Source organism: Oncorhynchus nerka, linkage group LG8 (genome assembly GCF_034236695.1).
Source record: "Oncorhynchus nerka isolate Pitt River linkage group LG8, Oner_Uvic_2.0, whole genome shotgun sequence".
NCBI lineage: Eukaryota > Metazoa > Chordata > Actinopteri > Salmoniformes > Salmonidae > Oncorhynchus > Oncorhynchus nerka.
In genome coordinates, this window is record NC_088403.1 from 46912795 (window position 1) to 46932068 (window position 19274).

At 42.4% G+C, this 19274-nt stretch overlaps 1 protein-coding gene across 2 annotated transcripts; it reads left to right on the top strand.

The window, feature by feature from the left end:
* The first annotated feature begins 252 nt into the window (after positions 1–252).
* LOC115133449 (tyrosine-protein kinase SRK2-like) lies at positions 253–18887 on the top strand. Of its 2 annotated transcripts, none has more exons than XM_029666688.2 (6): positions 253–816; positions 6552–6679; positions 13133–13277; positions 15074–15226; positions 16337–16702; positions 18449–18887. In XM_029666688.2, exons 2-6 carry the CDS (start codon positions 6599–6601, stop codon positions 18625–18627), a joined length of 924 nt encoding a protein of 307 aa, XP_029522548.1. In that variant the 5' UTR covers positions 253–816; positions 6552–6598; the 3' UTR covers positions 18628–18887. The 2 variants fall into 2 exon arrangements, with proteins under 2 accessions (XP_029522548.1, XP_029522547.1); XM_029666687.2 differs by lacking the exon at positions 253–816 and adding an exon at positions 2384–2489.
* Positions 18888–19274: the final 387 nt, after the last annotated feature.

Sequence of the window (19274 nt, forward strand, 5' to 3'; positions counted from 1 at the left end):
TCTACCAACACATCACCTGCTCCACTAGGGGACCTAAAACTTTAGACCACTTTTATTCTACCCACAGAAACTCATACAACGCCCTCCCTTGTCCTCCCTTCTGCAATTCTGACCACAACTCCATTCTCCTGCTTCCTGTTTACAAAACAAAGCTCAAACAGGAAGTACCAGTGATGCGTTCAATACGGAAGTGTTCGGATGACACGAGGTTACAAGACTGTTTTGCTAGTACAGACTGGAATATGTTACAGGATTCATCCGATAGCATTGAGGAGTTTACCACAACAGTCGCAGGGTTCATCAATAAGGGCACAGACAATGTCATCTCCACAGTGACTATACGAAAGTATCCAAACCAAAAATCATTGATTACAGACAATATCTGTTCTGGGCTAAAGGCTAGAGCTACCGCTTGCTTACAAGGAATGGGACATGGACGCATGCAAGAAAGCCTGCTACGACCTCCGACTAGACATCAAACATGCAAAAGGATACTATAGTAGGAAGGTGGAATCCTATTACACCAGCTTCGATGCTCGTCGTATGCGGTAGGGCCTGCAGACGATAATGAATTACAAAGGGAAACCCAGCCGTGAGTAACCCAGTAATGCAGAACTCCCAATCCAGCTGAAAGCCTTTTATTCTCGCTTCGAGGAATACAACACTGTGTCTAGCGTGAAAGACCCTGTTTTTCTGGAGGACTGTGTGATCTCTCTCTCCGTGGCCGATGTGAGCAAAACGTTTAAACAGGTTAACAATCACACAAACGGAATACCAGGGTGCGTTCTCAAAGCATGAGCAGACCAGAGCTCCAAGGTAACCTGCCTAAATGACTTTCGCCCTGTAGCACGCACATCTGTAGGTGCTTTGAAAGGCTGGTCATGACACACATCACAGGTACACCTCCAGTTGACTCAAACAATGTCAATTAGCCTATAAGAAGCTTCTAAAGCCATTACATCATTTTCTGGACAACCTTGCCTAATTTCTCTCAACTCAAATCTAGGTGAGGTGCCATGTTTGTTCAAATCAAATTTTATTGGTAACATACACATATTTAGCAGATGTTATTGCAGGTGTAATGAAATGTTTGTGGTTCTAGCTCCAACAGTGCAGTTGTATCTAACAATTCACAACAATACACACATCTAAAAGTAAAAGAATGGAATTAAGAAATATCAAAAGTTTGGGGTCACTTAGAAATGTCCTTGTTTTTGAAAGAAAAACACTTTTTTGTCCATTAAAATAACATCAAATTGATCAGAAAGGCAGTTTAGACATACATTGTTAATGTTGTAAATGACTATTGTAGCTGGAAACGGCAGATTTTTCATGGAATATCTACATAGGCGTACAGAGGCCCATTATCAGCAACCATCACTCCTGTGTTCCAATGGCACATTGTGTTAGCTAATTGCAGTTTATCATTTTAAAAGGCTAATTGATCATTAGAAAACCCTTTTGCAATTATGTTAGCAGAGCTGAAAACTGTTGTTCGGAATAAAGAAGCAATAAAACTAGCCTTCTTTTAGAGTAGTTCAGCATCTGGAGCATCAGCATTTATGGGTTCGATTACAGGCTCAAAATGGCCAGAGCCAAAGGACTTTCTTCTGAAACTCATCAGTCTATTCTTGTTCTGAGAAATGAAGGCTATTCCATGTGAGAAATTGCCAAGAAACTGAATATCTCGTACAAGCTGTGTGCTAGTGCCTTCACAGAACAGCTCAAACTGTCTCTTACCAGAATAGAAAGAGAAGTGGGAGGCCCCTGTGTACAACTGAGCAAGAGGACAAGTACATTAGTGTCTAGTTTGAGAAACAGACACCTCACAAGTCCTCAACTGGCAGCTTCATTAAATAGTACCCGCAAAACACCAGTCTCAACATCAACAGTGAAGAGGCGACTTCGGGATGCTGGCAGAGTTGCAAAGAAAAAGCCATATCTCAGACTGGCCATACATTTTGGGCGTCAGGCATTTCGGTATTGCCTCTCCTCTTTCGTGGAAATGCAGTGAGGAAATGAAACTTAAGAGTTGCGTTACCAAAGAGGAGGAGGCGATTCAAGATGGGTAACTTGGCCCAAAATCTGTCCCCACCAGGCGAGGAGTTATGCGTGGTGGTCAATGAGAGTGTCGAATTTGGCCAACATCAAAAAATGATGTATTCTTTGCAACATTAAGCTAATTTGATCGAATATAAGTTTCGTGATGGTTAGGTTGTTACGAATGTTCTGATATAAGCATACACACATGGCATACCGGGAACTTTGAAAAAAACGATTTAATATTCGAGTTGTGCCTGTTTGTCACACGATATATGCCTTCTCATTGGCTAGAATGGCCCCACGTGATCTCGCCTCCTCTCTCTAATGAAGCGAATCCTAATCCAACTGTTAGACCTGACCATCTCGTCATTATATACATATCTCTGGCATAACTTTAGTATGACATAGTTCTGTTGGTTGGTTGGTCTGGTCAATATTTGTCAAAGGTAAGTGTAATTATGGAGCGATTGGTGAATCTTCAGGTAAATGTATTATTGGGAAACCCTGAATATCCAGTGACATTGTTTGTATTTGTACCTGCTGTGTTCGACTGCAGCCGAAATATGTATCTTACTTTTTGATATTGGATGTATCCAATTTATAGCGATGGTTTACGACTCTGGGTCTGTGTTTGATACTTGACTGGCTTGGAAACTGATCATAGAAGTGTTTTACATTGCCAATGAGCGCTTGAAACACAATTCGCAATGAAAACCTTGCGATTTTAAGGTCGCTGGCATTCAATTTCCTTTTAGGCAAAAACGATGCAAATAACTTATGACAGTGCTCATAGGAAAATGCTATTTCCTGATGAAGTGCAAAATGAAGAGACTGCTTCGAATGTGGCATAAAGTAGTCTTTCCATTTAGAAGTAAACAATTATATTCCATTCGATAGAAGAAGAAAAAAACGCAAACGTTATGAAATCTGTTTTAAAAATCTTGCCTAGGCCTACTCAAAATAAAATTAATTCCCCTGTGACCACCCGAAACAACATAAGGCATATAGATGCAAGCTTTATTGCTCATATAGCTCACTGTCTTTACATCACTGAAAGATAAAAACAACATCTAAAGTGTCTAGGAGGCACAAAGTGGTGTGGTTCCTGTCATGTAAAAATAGCTTTTCAGAAGTTTGGTTTACATCCGTGACTTTCTGTGCTGTAGCTTTTAAGATAAAATAATGGCTTTATTATCCACGTGGGGACATTTGGGTTGCGGCACGGAGCATACATAAAAGCACAATCAAGCATAGACAAGGACATATACTGACACTAAATACAGATAGAAAAGGTGCAATTAATGAGAGACCAATGATTAATCTGTACACTTTATACACTGTACACGCAGTCAACCATAATGTCACCTGTAGGCCAGCCCGCCTTATTGCCTGTCTCTATTTCTGATTCCTTTTGTACCCTATAACGTCGCCCCGAGGGGAGGAGTAAGGTTATTAGTAGGCTAGCGTTACATTCACAGAATACTACGATTATTGTGAATAGTAAGATTAATATAATAGTTCGATTTAGTCGTTTACATCCTTTGCAATAATAACGATTTCACTAATAATCCTGTTTACATGGACACGTCTGAAATCAGGCTACCTGATGGGACTTTGATAAATTGATAAATGTAGAAAATCGCAATTCAAATCAAACGTTCTACCACAGCGACTATGTCAGTTTTGGATTTAAAGTGTATATGTGAAAACGTTTTTTAACAGGCATACTTACATTTTTTCGAACTCACTTCACTCGCGCAAAAGAAAGAAGGAAATTTACCAGCAACCGAAAAAATGCCTATTCAAACACTCATGTCCCAAGGCACTAACCTTACTGCAATACACAGGTCGGAAATCTACAAAAAATAAACAGCTGAATACATTGAAGGTGCCAAGACGAGGTATTTTTTCAGTTGCATGTATCTTTTTTTGCAGACTTTTTTTGGAAGTGCATACTGGCCGTGACCGCAGTAAATGACAATAGTTGCTAATCGAAACCATATTTACTAGCGGGGTGGGGGTAGCGCAGTGAAATGCTAGCTGTTCCCATTGAGCCAATTACTATCCATTTAAAAGCTATATATATATATATATATATATATATATATATATATATATATATATATACACACACACAAATACTTAAGACATCAAAATTATAAAATAACACACATGGAATCATGTAGTAACTAAAAAAGTGTTAAACATATTTTATATTCTTCAAAGTGCCCACCATTTGCCTTGATGACAGCTTTGCACACGCTTGGCATTTTCTCAACCAGCTTCACCTGGAATGCTTTTCCATCAGTCTTGAAGGAGTTCCCACATATGCTCAGCACTTGTTGGGTGCTTTTCCTTCACTCTGCGGTCGGACTCATCCCAAACCATCTCAATTGTGTTGAGGTTGGGTGATTGTGGAGGCCAGGTCATTGGATGCAGCACTCCATCACTCTCTTTTTTGGTCATATAGCCCTTACACAGCCTGGAGGTGTGTTGGGTCATTGTCCTGTTGAAAAACAAATGGATGGCAAATCGCTGCAGAATGCTGTGGTAGCGATGCTGGTTAAGTGTGCCTTGAATTCGAAATAAATCACAGACAGTGTCACCAGCAAAGCACACCCACACCATCACACCTCCTCCTCCATGCTTCACGGTGGGAACCACACATGCAGAGATCATCTGTTCACCTACTCTGCTTCTCACAAAGACATGGTGGTTGGAACCAAACATCTCAAATTTGGACTCATCAGACCAAAGGACAGATTTCCACCGGTCTAATGTCCATTGCTCGTGTTTCTTGGCCCAAGCAAGTCTCTTCTTCTTATTGGTGTCCTTTAGTAGTGGTTTATTTGCAGCCATTTGACCATGGGCCTGATTCCCACAGTCTCCTCTGAACACTTGATGTTGAAATGTATCTGTTACTTGAACTCTCTCTCTCTCTTGAAGCTTTTATTTGGGCTGCAATTTCTGAGGCAATTCTAATGAGCTTATCCTCTGCAGCAGAGGTAACTCTGGGTCTTCCTTTCCTGTGGTGGTCCTCATGAGAGCCAGTTTCATCATAGCGCTTGATGGTTTTTGCAACTACACTTGAAGAAACTTTCAAAGTTCTTGACATTTTCCGAATTGACTGACCTTCATGTCTAAAAGAAATCATGGACTGCAGTTTCTCTTTGCTTATTTGAGCTGTTCTTGCCATAATATGGACTTTACCAAATTTACCAAATAGGGCTATCTTCTGTATACCCCCCTACCTTGTCACAACACAACTGATTGGCTAAAATGCATTAAGAAGGAAAGCAATTCCACAAATGAACTTTTAACAAGGCACACCTGTTAATTAAAATGCATTCCAGGTGACTACCTCATGAAGCTGGTTGAGAGAATGCCAAAAGTGTGCAAAGCTGTCATCAAGGCAAAGGGTGGCATCAGATGACCTGGTCTCTACAATCCCCTGGCCTCAACCAAATTGAGATGGTTTGGGATGAGTTTGACTGCAGAGTGAAGGAAAAGCAGCCAACAAGTGCTCAGCATATGTAGGAACTCCTTCAAGACTGTTGGAAAAGTATTCCAGGTGAAGCTGGTTTAGAGAATGCCAAGAGTGTGCAAAGCTGCCCTCAAGGCAAAGGGGGGCTACTTTGAAGAATCTCAAATATAAAATATATTTTGATTTGTTTAACACTGTTTTTGGTTACTACATGATTCCATATGTTATTTCATAGTTTTGATGTCTTCACTATTATTCTACAATGTAGAAAATATTAAAAATAAAGAAAAACCCTTGAATGAGCAGATGTGTCCAAACTTTTGACTGGTACTGTATATCTATAGTTTTTGTCAAAATTGCTCAACCTAAATACATTTGATAAATAAAGGTTAAATAAAACAAATGTATAAAAGATATTCAAACCATGTCTCTGATTTTCAAGCAGATTTAAATCAGGGCTGAGACTGGACCTTTTCAGGAACACTCACCACCTATTGGAAAGCCATTCTGGTGTTTCTTTGGCATACAACTGTGTGTTTCCCACAAAAAAATACAACTCTATCCCAGGGTTACATTTTTATACTGAACAAAATATAAAAGCAACATGTAAAGTGTTGGTCCCATGTTACATGAGCTGAAATAAAACAACCCAGAAATGTTCCATATGCACAAAAAGCTTATTTCTCTCAAATGTTGTGCTCAAATTTGTTTACATCCCTGTTAGTGAGCATTTCTCCTTTGCCAAGATAATCCATCCACGTGACAGGTGTGGCATATCAAGAAGCTAATTAAACAGAATAATCATTACATACTGTAGGTGCACCTTGTGCTGGGGACAATAAAAGGCCACTCTAAAATGTGCAGTTTTGTCACACACAGGTGTGGCATATCAAGAAGCTAATTAAACAGAATTATGATTTACACAAATTTCTGCAGGCCCACCCACCAACAAATTTGGTGTAAAGCTCCTGATCAGCTGCCTGGATACATAATTTGCGTTTCCTTTGTTGTCTTCAACCTTCAGGTTTGGAATCTATTCAGTAATTCCAGGCAGAGAGGAGAAGAGTGAAGATGCCAATGTCTGGAGAATTGTCCCTGTTCCTGCCCTTGGGTGGGGCGTTGGTGATGGCGGCGGTCATGCTGTTTAATCTGGTAAGAAGAAGAGGCAGAGAGCAAACAGGAGAGAAAGGTAGACAAAGGAGAACAGGATGACGTTAGAGTGCCTATAGAAAGTCTACACCCCTTTTTGGATTTCTTCACATTTGAACGTTACAAAGTACTTCATTTAGGTAACAGTTCACCCCCTGAGTCAATACATGTTAGAAACACCTTTGGCAGCGATTACAGCTGTGAGTTTTCTTGGGTAAGTCTCATAAGAGCATTGTATTGTGCAATATTTGCCCATTATACTTTTTAACATTCTACAAGCTCTGTCATGGTGTTGGGGAACATGGCTAGACAAGATTTTCAAGCAGATTTGTCAAAACTGTAACTTGGCCATTCGGGAACATTCACTGACTACTTTATAAAGCAACTCCAGTGTAGATCTGTCTGCTGAAAGGTGAATTCCTCCTCCAGTGTCTGGTGGAAAGCAGACTGAAGCAGGGTTTTGCATGTACTTTGCTAAATCCCGTTTCTTTTCATCCTGAAAAACATGCCGTCTTTGCCGATGTCAAGCATACCAGTGCCATTATGCAGCCAACACCATGTTTGAAAATAAGGAGGCCGTTACTTAGTGATGTGTTGTGTTGGATTTGCCTCAAACATAGCGCTTTGCACAAGGCCAAGTGTATTCCTTTGCCATGTTTTTTTTGCAGTATTACTTTAGTGCCTTGTTGCATACATATGTTATGGAATATTTATATTTTATTTACTTCTTTTCACTCCTTCATTTAGGCCATTATTGTGGAGTTACTGCAATGTTGTTGATCCATCCTCAGTTTTCTTCGATCACAGCCATTGAACAATGTAGCAGTTTTAAAATCACAAATGGCCTCTTGTTGACATCCCTAAGCAGTTTCCTTCCTTTCCTGCAGCTCAGTTCAGAAGGACGACTGCATCTTTTATGTGTCTGGGTGGTTTAATACATCATCCACAGCATAATTATTAACTTGACCATGCTTAAATATAATGTCTGATTTGTGTTGGGGAATAATCCGAATTAGTTGGTAACATAGGTAAGATGTTTTATATTCATCATATGTTTGTAAGTTACTTCTCATCAGAATGTGTTTGTATAATACTGTGGCGGGGTTGCAGTGTCTGTTCTATGTCAAGACTAAGTTACTTGGGTAGTGGAGAGGTCAAGCGTGCATCTCTTGGCTCCATAATGTCTGTGTGCCAGTCAGTGTGTCTCTGTGATCTTGTCAAGATAGGATGGATTTGATATATGCCTGTTGATATGGAGGATTGGTTTATGGTTCTGAGTTTGAGTAAAGAACATAGTTTAGGAGACAAAGCTGAACGATAAATTATGCCGATGCTGTCTGGCTATGTGTGCCTTTGCTATAAAGGATCTCAGTTGCAATGTGTAAGGGACTCATTTATAGTTTCCTCCAGACGTGACGCTTGGCATTCAACTGGAAGGGATCTGAATACTTTCCAATGCTTTGGCAATAGTGGCAACCACCAAGAAACCATGCCAATAGAGCACCTATTGCATTTATTTAGACGTGATCAGTTTATCCGGCTCCGCAGCAGACGGAGAACACAAAACAAAAGGGACAAAACCTGAGACTTTGACAGTGACGGCAGTAGCCTAGTTCCGTCATGTCCCCGCTTCGCACATTTTGTTTGTGTATGCTGCCACCTGCTGTGCGGTAGTGTGTGGAATATCAGAAGTTCACTCAGGCCCCCCTTCCAGCATTGGGGAACATGCCCCCTCTGCCGACTCCTCGCTCCCCCCACAGTTTGGGAACCACTGTGGTATACAAGATATACAAAAATCAAAAGGAATGGGGAAAGGAAAAAACATTGTACCACAAACTAACCCAAACTAACCCTACACACACACACACACACACACACACACACACACACACACACACACACACACACACACACACACAGTGGGGGAGAACAAGTATTTGATACACTGCCGATTTTGCAGGTTTTCCTACTTACAAAGCATGTAGAGGTCTGTCATTTTTTATCATAGGTACACTTCAACTGTGAGAGACGGAATCTAAAACAAAAATCCAGAAAATCACATTGTATGATTTTTAAGTACTGCAGCAGGGATTTTGGCCCACTCCTCCATACAGTGTGTGTGTGTATGTGTATATATATATATATATATATCACTATTTCAAAAATCTATATTAATGAAAACACCACCGCATTCCACTACTTTGACCCTAACTGATCCTACACCAGGCCGATGGTCTGGGAGGTCGGGACTATTTTGTTCAACACACCTTGTAACTCTTCTCCAGTAAGACCTTGTACACCCACGTACTTCTCTGCAGCTGCCACCACAATACCTATCTTCTGTGACTTACGCTCCATTCCTGTGGTACAGTTGATAACCATGGCAATGAATGCTATGAAGCCAACCTTACTGAAGCACAAATTCGTATCACTCTGTATTGGCCAAGGCCTACTTACTCACCCTTGAACCATCATCCTCTGTCTTCACTGCCTCCTCATACAACACCTGTTCTACTTTGACCCTGACAACCTCAACCTGTCTCTCTCGTACGGGATACTTTTGATCCACAGCAACATGGGCACCCCCACAATTGACACACACTGTTTTTTTCCCACCAATACTACACATTATTTTGTTCCATAGCCTGCTGCACACTTCTCACATCTTGGAATCTCCCTCCTACAAGCTGCTGCAACATGACCATAAGCTTGGCATCTGAAACGGCTTAATGGGTTCGGAATAAAATCTCTCAAGGGATAACTGACATATCCTAACATGACTTTGTCAGGTAAAGACTCTGCTTCAAAACTCAAAAGGGCAGACAGTGTATTCTTAGTTTCACCACACTCGCAACCGGGCTGGCGTCACATACATTGGGAATCTTCCATTTCAATTCCTCCACCTCGACACTTAACGCCACCTCAGTAATCACTCCTTTCAAAGGCATTCTGCTCCGGAGAGAAAATGAAGTCGCAGGTATTACATTTACATTACATTTAAGTAATTTAGCAGACGCTCTTATCCAGAGCGACTTACAAATTGGTGCGTTCACCTTAAGACATCCAGTGGAACAGCCACTTTACAATAGTGCATCTAAATCTTTTAAGGGGGGAGGGGGTGAGAAGGATTACTTTATCCTATCCTAGGTATTCCTGAAAGAGGTGGGGTTTCAGGTGTCTCCGGAAGGTGGTGATTGACTCCGCTGTCCTGGCGTCGTGAGGGAGTTTGTTCCACCATTGGGGGGCCAGAGCAGCGAACAGTTTTGACTGGGCTGCGCGGGAACTGTACTTCCTCAGTGGTAGGGAGGCGAGCAGGCCAGAGGTGGATGAACGCAGTGCCCTTGTTTGGGTGTAGGGCCTGATCAGAGCCTGGAGGTACTGAGGTGCCGTTCCCTCACAGCTCCGTAGGCAAGCACCATGGTCTTGTAGCGGATGCGAGCTTCAACTGGAAGCCAGTGGAGAGAGCGGAGGAGCGGGGTGACGTGAGAGAACTTGGGAAGGTTGAACACCAGACGGGCTGCGGCGTTCTGGATGAGTTGTAGGGGTTTAATGGCACAGGCAGGGAGCCCAGCCAACAGCGAGTTGCAGTAATCCAGACGGGAGATGACAAGTGCCTGGATTAGGACCTGCGCTGCTTCCTGTGTGAGGCAGGGTCGTACTCTGCGGATGTTGTAGAGCATGAACCTACAAGAACGGGCCACCGCGTATTGTTCCGAGGCGCGTGACGCGAAGTACCCAGTTTCTTTTCTACACAGCCTGAGTCTACATATGGGACAGCCAAAAGGCATGGGTCGACTTTCTCCAAAAATGTCACTCCCACTGGTCCAGAATCATCCTTTGCATGACCATCGGGGCGAGGCTCGGACTCAGATCTTCATCGTCACTCTCGTCTGGTTCAATTTATGAGACATTAGAGACAGCTAGAGTACTGTTTGTGCTTGGCGCCATTATTCCTCAACACATATCTTCACTCGGCTCTTCTCCTTCTTCCTTGCAGTCCATTACCACATCTGTCCGTTCACAACGCTCATGCCACACCTGCATCCACGGTATTGCTTACAAAACGCACACTGATGGCCCTTCTCCAATACCCAACTTCTGTTCCTTAGCCCAATTTATTAGTCTGGCTATCTCTGGCCTCTTGATGCTCGCAAAATGTGGGCTACTCTGCTCCCTTCATTAGCTACACTTCCCTGTGTCTCCTGTCATCTTATGAAAAGATCATGGCTAGAAGGGATCCAGCTTTTGCCAAATTAACATCAGATTTTACTTTTCGTAGCAGGATAGGAGAATTTACATAGCAGGTAAGAAGAATTAACATAGCAGGTTAGGAGAATTAGGTTAAGGTTAGGGTTAGCGAAAATGCCATTTTTAAAAACTTTTGACGTTAATTTGACAAAAGCTGGATCCGTTCTAGCCATGATCCTATAACACATATCTGTGCAATGTTCAAATCAAATGTTATTTGTCACATACACATGGTTAGCAGATGTTAATGCGAGTGTAGCGAAATGCTTGTGCTTCTAGTTCCGACCATGCAGTAATATCTAACAAGTAATCTAACCTAACAATTTCACAACAACTGCCTTATACACACAAGTGTAAAGGAATGAATAAGAATATGTACATAAAAATACATGAATGAGTGATGGCCGAACGGCATAGGCAAGATTGAGTAGATGGTATAGAGTACAGTATATACATATGAGATGAGTAATGTAGGGTATGTAAACATTATATCAAATTTTTCCATTATTAAAGTGGCTAGAGATGAGTCCGTATGTTGGCAGCAGCCACTCAATGTTAGTGGTGGCTGTTTAACAGTCTGATGGCCTTGAGAAAGAAGCTGTTTTTTAGTCTCTCGGTCCCCGCTTTGATGCACCTGTACTGACCTCACCTTCTGGATGATAGCGGGGTGAACAGGCAGTGGCTCGGGTGGTTGTTGTCCTTGATGATCTTTATGGCCTTCCTGTGACATCGGGTGGTGTAGGTGTCCTGGAGGGCAAGTAGTTTGCCCCCAGTGATGTGTTGTGCAGACCTCACTACCTTCTGGAGAGCCTTACGGTTGTGTGCAGAGCAGTTGCCGTACCAGGCGGTGATACAGCCCGACAGGATGCTCTCGATTGTGCATCTGAAAAAGTTTGAGTGTTTTTGGTGACAAACCAAATTTCTTCAGCCTCCTGAGGTTGAAGAGGCGCTTCTGCGCCTTCTTCACCACACTGTCTGTGTGGTTGGACCATTTCAGTTTGTCCGTGATGTGTACGCCGAGGAACTTAAAACTTTCCACCTTTTCCACTACTGTCCCGTCGATGTGGATAGGGGGCTGCTCCCTCTGCTGTTTCCTGAAGTCCACGATCATCTCCTTTGTTTTGTTGACATTGAGTGTGAGGTTATTTACCTGACACCACACTCCGAGGGCCCCTCACCTCCTCCCTGTAGGCCGTCTCGTCGTTGTTGGTAATCAAGCCTACCACTGTAGTGTCGTCTGCAAACTTGATGATTGAGTTGGAGGCTTGCATGGCCACGCAGTCATGGGTGAACAGGGAGTACAGGAGAGGGCTGAGAACGCACTCTTGGAGGGAATAATTACATTCTTACTGTAGGTGATTCCTCTGAAAAGTTATTGTGGTCAACAGACAGGGAAAAATGAATATACCAAAAACAATAGTGTTTCAAACACACCTACAGTGCTTGGACCTGTAATGGCCCCTGCAAGTTTTAGTTTAATTTCCTTATTCTGTAAATAATCTGTGCAAGGGGCCTCCCGAGTGGCGTAGCGCAGTGTTGCGGCGTCACTACAGGCTGGGGTTCTATCCCAGTCCCATAGGGCGGAGCACAATTGGTCCAGCATCGTCCAGTTTAGAGGAGGTTTGGCCGGGGGGCTTTACTTGGCTCATCGAGCTCTAGCAGCTCCTTGTGGCGGGCCGGGCGCCTGCAAGCTGACCTCAGTCATCAGTTGAACTGAGTTTCGTCTGACACATTGGTTCAGCTGGCTTCTGGGTAAAGCAGGCGGGTGTTAAGAAGTGCGGCTTGGCGGGTCATGTTTTAGAGGACGCATGACTCGACCGTCGACTCTCCCGAGCCCTTTGGGGAGTTGCAGTGATGAGACAAGTAGTAATCCCGAAATTGGGGAGAAAAAATACACCTTTTTTTTATTTGATTTTTTTATGTGCAAGACCATGCCATGTCTTGGCATGTTTTTATTTGTTTATATTTTGGGAGGAAGCAGCCTTGAGATTTCGAATTCAAACCCACATTAAACATAATTCCACTGAAACTATGATTTGAGAATCTTGAAGTTGATATTTCACTACGTGGGCCTTTAATAATGAGGTTGGTATACTGATGGAACCTACAGATGACAGGTTACAGTTGTAAGGTATGTTAGGTGATTTAAATTGGAGTCTGATCTGCTGGTAATCTGGTTTTGCATGCCTTTCTTGTCTCCCTTCACAGATTAGGCAGACTGTCTCTGCGGACCCCTGGGAGATTAACCGCAGCTCTATAAAACTGGGGAGGTGCCTGGGCGAAGGTTTCTTTGGAGTGGTCTATGAAGGGCTCTATAACAACACTCCAGTTGCAGTGAAGACCCTTAGACGTGGTAAACACCTGGGACAAGTTTTTCCAAAAATCTGCATAAGAATGATCTAGATTCTGTAATTATCCTCTATTTGTCAATCCAGGATCCGATCAATCAGATATTTTTGACAGATTTTCGGGAAAAGGATGGGATGGGATCCTTCTGATCCAGATACCACAATATCATGTTTCTACACTGTCATAGAGAAACAGAGATGAGTAAACTACATTAAAACCCAACATTTAAAGACCCCCTTCAGCTATTTTTGGACTTTTCTCATTGAAAAACAATATCCCAAGTATAAATACAGTGATGTACACACACTTGAGGGTAAAAAAAATGATGTTTGGAGAATTATTATTATTATTTTTAGACACAACCGCCAAATTCAAGGAGTTGGTCTGATTGGTCCACTGTTGTGTCATCGACATCCCTCCCTCCTTCCAGGAACAGAGGCGTGCTAGAGGTGACACTACAGACCCGAGTTTGATCCCGGGCTGTATCACAACCGGCCGGGATCGGGAGTCCCATAGGGCGACGCACAATTGGCCCAGCGTCTTCCGGGTTAGTTGAGGGTTTGGCCGGGGGGCCTTTACAATTAGGCCATCATTGTAAATAAGAATTTGCTCTTAACTGACTTGCCTAGTTGAATTAAAAAAAACAATTCTAAGATTTAATACAATCTGATTGCCAAAATACGATTAGAAAAGTTTTTAAAAACCGAGCCCAGGTATCTTTGCTATCTGATTTGTGGACGGGTAAAGCTTGCATGTCAAAATATCAATCCCTAGTTAGTACAATTGTTATTTTGCTAATATTTATCAGTAATACTCTCTAATTCTACTGTACATTAAGGTGGCATGGCTATATTGCATTTTGTTTGTATTTGCAGACATGCAGCTGTACACAGATTTTGCCATCGCTTAGGCAATGTTAATTTGCTATCCGAGTGACGCAAACATTAGTCAATGTGTGGCCCCTGCATAATCCGGCCATGATTACCACAATTTTGAGATAGCTGGTTAGCCTAATGTAACACCTACAGCAGTGATTCCCAAATATTTTCACTCAGGCCTGCTCCCCCTCCCTCTCGAGCGCCAGGCTGCCCTTCATTACGCACACCTGTCACCATCATAACGCTCATCAGCGCTCATTGGACTCACCTGGACTCCTTCCATTTGTTGATTGCCCCCTCTATAACGGTCTGCTTCCCCGTTTGTTTCCTGTGTCTGCATTAATGGCGTTATGTGTTCATGTCCACACGCTGTCCTGTCCTGTTCCATGTCCGTCGATATTAAATGTGCACTCCCTGTACCTGCTTCTCGTCTCTACCAGCGTCGACCCTTACACAGGCCCCCCTCTTCATCACCGGGAAACATCCCCCGCGTGCTATGTCTATTTCTATGGATACAAGCACTGTCCATGACGACAAAAAACTGGCCACACCCCTCTTGTTGGCAGAGAAAAGGTTTAAAGCAGGTTTAAACCTTATTTCATGCAATTCTATACATTTTGCCATGTCTTATGTGTGTTCATGTGATATCTGAGTGACTCAAACATTGCAACAAAGTCAATGGGCTAAAAATGGTGAGCTGTCATGGGCTAGTTGATCTGGACATTTCTGACAAGTTATAAATGGCTCTCTAAGGTCTGCAATGACTGACGAGAGGAAAACTGCTGATGCACTACTAATTTCAAAATTGCACCTTGTGTTTTCTACTATTACAGCTTTCAATCGTAAGTTGAATGCCCGAGTTCCTTAAAAAAAAATCTACAAAATAAATAAACAACCTTCTTTCCCTCATTTCCTCTCATAGGCACCATGGACCCTGGGGACTTCCTAAAAGAGGCCCAGATCATGAAGACTATGGAGCATCCTAACCTCATCCAGCTCTTGGCTGTCTGCACTGAAGAACCCATCTACATCATCACTGAGCTAATGAAGAACGGAAGTCTGCTGGATTACCTGAGTAAGAGTACACTGTCGTATATGAACCAGCCAAGCCCTGCAGTACACGCCCAGGAGTTTTTCCTAATTATATGACATATTATCCCATCAGAAAAATCTAAGGGTTGTAGTCTATAACTTTCTATCAAATCAAATTTCATTTGCCGAATACAACAGGTGTAAACCTTACCGTTAATTGCTTACTTATTAGTCCTTAGCCAACAATGCAGTTCAAGGAATAGAGTTAAGAAAATATTTACTAAATAAAGTAAAACATTTAATAAAAAGTAACACAATAAAATAACGATGCTATATATTATTTAACAAGGCAAGTCAGTTAAGAACAAATTCTTATTTACAATGACGGCCTACTCCGGCCAAACCCAGACGGCGCTGGGCCAATTGTGCGCTGCCCTATGGGACTCCCAATCACGGCCGGATGTGATACAGCCTGGATTCGAACCAGGTAATATAGTGACGCCTCTTGCACTGAGATGCAGTGCCTTAGACCTCTGCACCACTCGGGAGCCCAGGGGGTACCGGTACCGCGTCAATGTGTGGGGGTACAGGTTAGTTGAGGTAATTTGTACATGTAGGTAGGGGTAAAGTGACTATGCATAGATAATAAACAGCGAGTAGCAGCAGTGTAAAAACAAAGAACAAAGGGGGAGGGTCAATGTAAATAGTCCGGGTGGCCGTTTGATTAATTGTTCAGCAGTCTTATGGTTTGGGAGTAGAAGCTGTTAAGGAACCTTTTGGATGTAGACTTGGCACTCCGGTACCGCTTGCCGTGCGGTAGCAGAGAGAACTGGGCGACTGGAGTCTTTGACAATTTTATGGACCTTCCTCTGACACCGCCTGGTATAGAGGTCCTGGATGCTATGTTATAGTGATCAGGTCACATGGCCAGTAAAACTCCTGCCGTTACTTTAAACCTCTCTCAAATATGGTACACAAACAATAGGACATTTTCAAGTGTAGAACTTTTCAAACATTTTTATGTACCAACAGTTAAAATATGAGCTTTCATACTTCCACTGGTTCCTTTCCAATTTTGAATGTGAAAATTCTACCCATCATGTCATTTTATCATATCATCATTGTGCCCTGTTCCCTGTTCCCTGTTCCACAGAGGTCAGGGTTGGAAGGCTACGTTTAAATGACCAGATTGAGATGGCAGCCCAAGTGGCTTCTGGGATGGCTTATCTGGAGATGAAGAAATACATCCACAGGGACCTGGCAGCCAGGAATGTGCTGGTTGGCGAGAACAACGTCTACAAGGTGGCTGACTTTGGCCTTGCCAGGGTCTTACAAGCCCCACCAAAGCTTTTGAATCAGACCAACCTGTATTATATACCTGTAGGGAAAGCGATATTCCCTTTGAGATGGACGGCTCCTGAGGCCATCGCCAACGAGAAGTTCACCATCAAGTGTGACGTGTGGTCCTTCGGAATCTTGCTGTATGAGATCATGACCTTTGGGCAGATGCCCTATCCAAGTAAGACTTTCATATTTACGATTTCAACTCCACATCTCTAGTCAAGAGTATACACTGGGTATACCAAACATTAGGAACACCTTCCTAATATTGAGTTTAACCTGTCTCCTCCCGTTCATCTATTGTAAAAACAATTTGTTGCTAAATCCAGAGAATTTACAGGCCATGTAAAACAAACTGTTGGTCACTAAATCTGTCTAGAAGGACCACGTGAAAATGGTTGGCTGGTATGCCCTCACACATCTGAGCGGTCGGCAGTGAATGCTCTCACTGTAACGGTTTTCTTCTGGTGAAAGAGAGGCGGACCAAAATGCAGCGTGGTGGTTATTCATGTTTTTAATAAAGACGACTATACATGAACAGACTAAACAAAACAAGAAAAGTGAAAACCTAAACAGTCCTATCTGGTGCAAACACAGAGACAGGAACAATCACCCACAAAACCCAACACAAAACAGGCTACCTAAATATGGTTCCCAATCAGAGACAATGACTAACACCTGCCTCTGATTGAGAACCATATCAGGCCAAACATAGAAATAGACAAACCAGACACACAACATAGAATGCCCACCCAGCTCACGTCCTGACCAACACTAAAACAAGGAAAACACATACGAACGATGGACAGAACGTGACACTCACCCGCTATGTACTTGTAACGGATTGGTTTGGTTCTGCCCACCACAGTGCTGTCCGGTCAGAACATGATGTTGAGGCCCATACTGAACACAGACACTGCTGTTTCCATTTGAAGATGTTACATGATCGTGGAAATCCGAATGACTTGGAATCTCATTGTTGTGGTTCTATAAGACAAAGAGATGAACGCATGTAAGCAGTATTAGTTCAAGGTTATAACTATGCAATGTACATGTATGTACATGAACATGTCTAATAAAGGGCTGTAAACACAGCATCAATATAAACATAAACTTAAACATTCACCTCTTGGAGAGAGCGAGAGAAACCAATTAATTGGATTGACAAAGGGTCAATATTTAGAGCACCCTCTCTCTCCAGCCTTGTGTGAGAATTGGCCAGGCTGAGACCTTATGAGATCTGCCCTGGCGCCACAGGTTGGTAAATTACTCTGTGCATGAGCAAGCTCCAAGAACTGTCTGGGATGACTCTAGAAGCTCACGCATGGCAGCTCAATAAAACCCCTTAATATGGTAAGCCATCCCAGAAGCCACTTGGGCTGCCATCTCAATCTGGTCATATAAGCGTAGCCTTCTATGGAAAATGCTGTGGGAGCGTATGCATGTGAAAGACTATGTTTACCAATACAACAAGTAAACCACTTCTGCAAAAGTACTTGTGCAACCAATGCAATAACACTTCTGGCAGTACGGAATAATACCTCATACAGTAAACAAAAGGCAAAGCAGTATTGGCAACTCTAACATTAAAGAATAGGAACAGCCATAAAGTAGAACATATGTCTGAAAGTTATCAAAGTAACAGTAAGTAATTAGTGGTAATGATCTATTATTACACTGCATGTAAAAAAAAAACAATAAACCCCCCATGCAACTTACATTTCGATACACGCACAACATTCAGACATTCGTGGTACTGTCGACAATAAAAAGTCATCCGAAACATGCGTGTTCTCCCTTCAGACCACAAAAAACTCAGTTTCTATCTACTCTTTTTACTCTGCGCTACATTCCCCAGGTTTGATTGTTTTACTGTCTGAGATCAGTTGCATTACACTGTAACTAGTTCATCTTATTGTTTCAGACATGGACGACTCCGAGGTGAAACAGAGGGTTCCCGGTGGGTACAGGATGCCTTGCCCTGTTGACCACTACTGTTCCCAAGACATGTACAAGATCATGTTGGACTGCTGGAAGGAGAATAAAAATGACAGGCCCACTTTCAACGCTCTGATAATGAGTCTGAGGAACGTTAGAGGTTGAAGGTTTTATGTAATCACTCTTGAGTATCGATTAAATAGCAGTAATTAAATGTTAGTCTTGTTTCTCAGCTCTGTCATCTCTTTTTGAGGGTCTGGAATGTTCCTTAGTGTTGTGTGTTACTGAAGACTATCTTAAAGTGCTACCATGACCACATTGCTGATTTTACTGACTGCGCTGGGAAGGGATAAAAGTTGATGTCATCTCTGCTGTCTTCAGACATGGTGTGTGCTTCCAAATTAAACCTTTTCTTTCTGCCTTTACACCATTGTCCAATTGCATCACTTCATCTTTGATTCTACACATAAGAATAAGACAATTCCCAACACTAGTAGTACAGTATACTAACTAGCCTAGAATCTGGCCACACTGAATATCTCTCAATTTCACTATTACTCCACCTCAGTGTAGATTCCAGATTATGCTTGAAACAAAATGTCAATGTAGTAAATAATCGGGTTATCTTCCCTGGTCCTTTATTGGTAACACTACCCTTTATAAGGGTTTATAAGTAAGGGTCATAGTTTATAACAATGAAAGATGTCAATCCTAACCTTATACAACACAGGACCATTACAGATTAAAAACAGTCTTGATAATAGTTTTTTTGACAGATGATAGAAAACAAAGTCATGTAGCCTCTTGGGTTC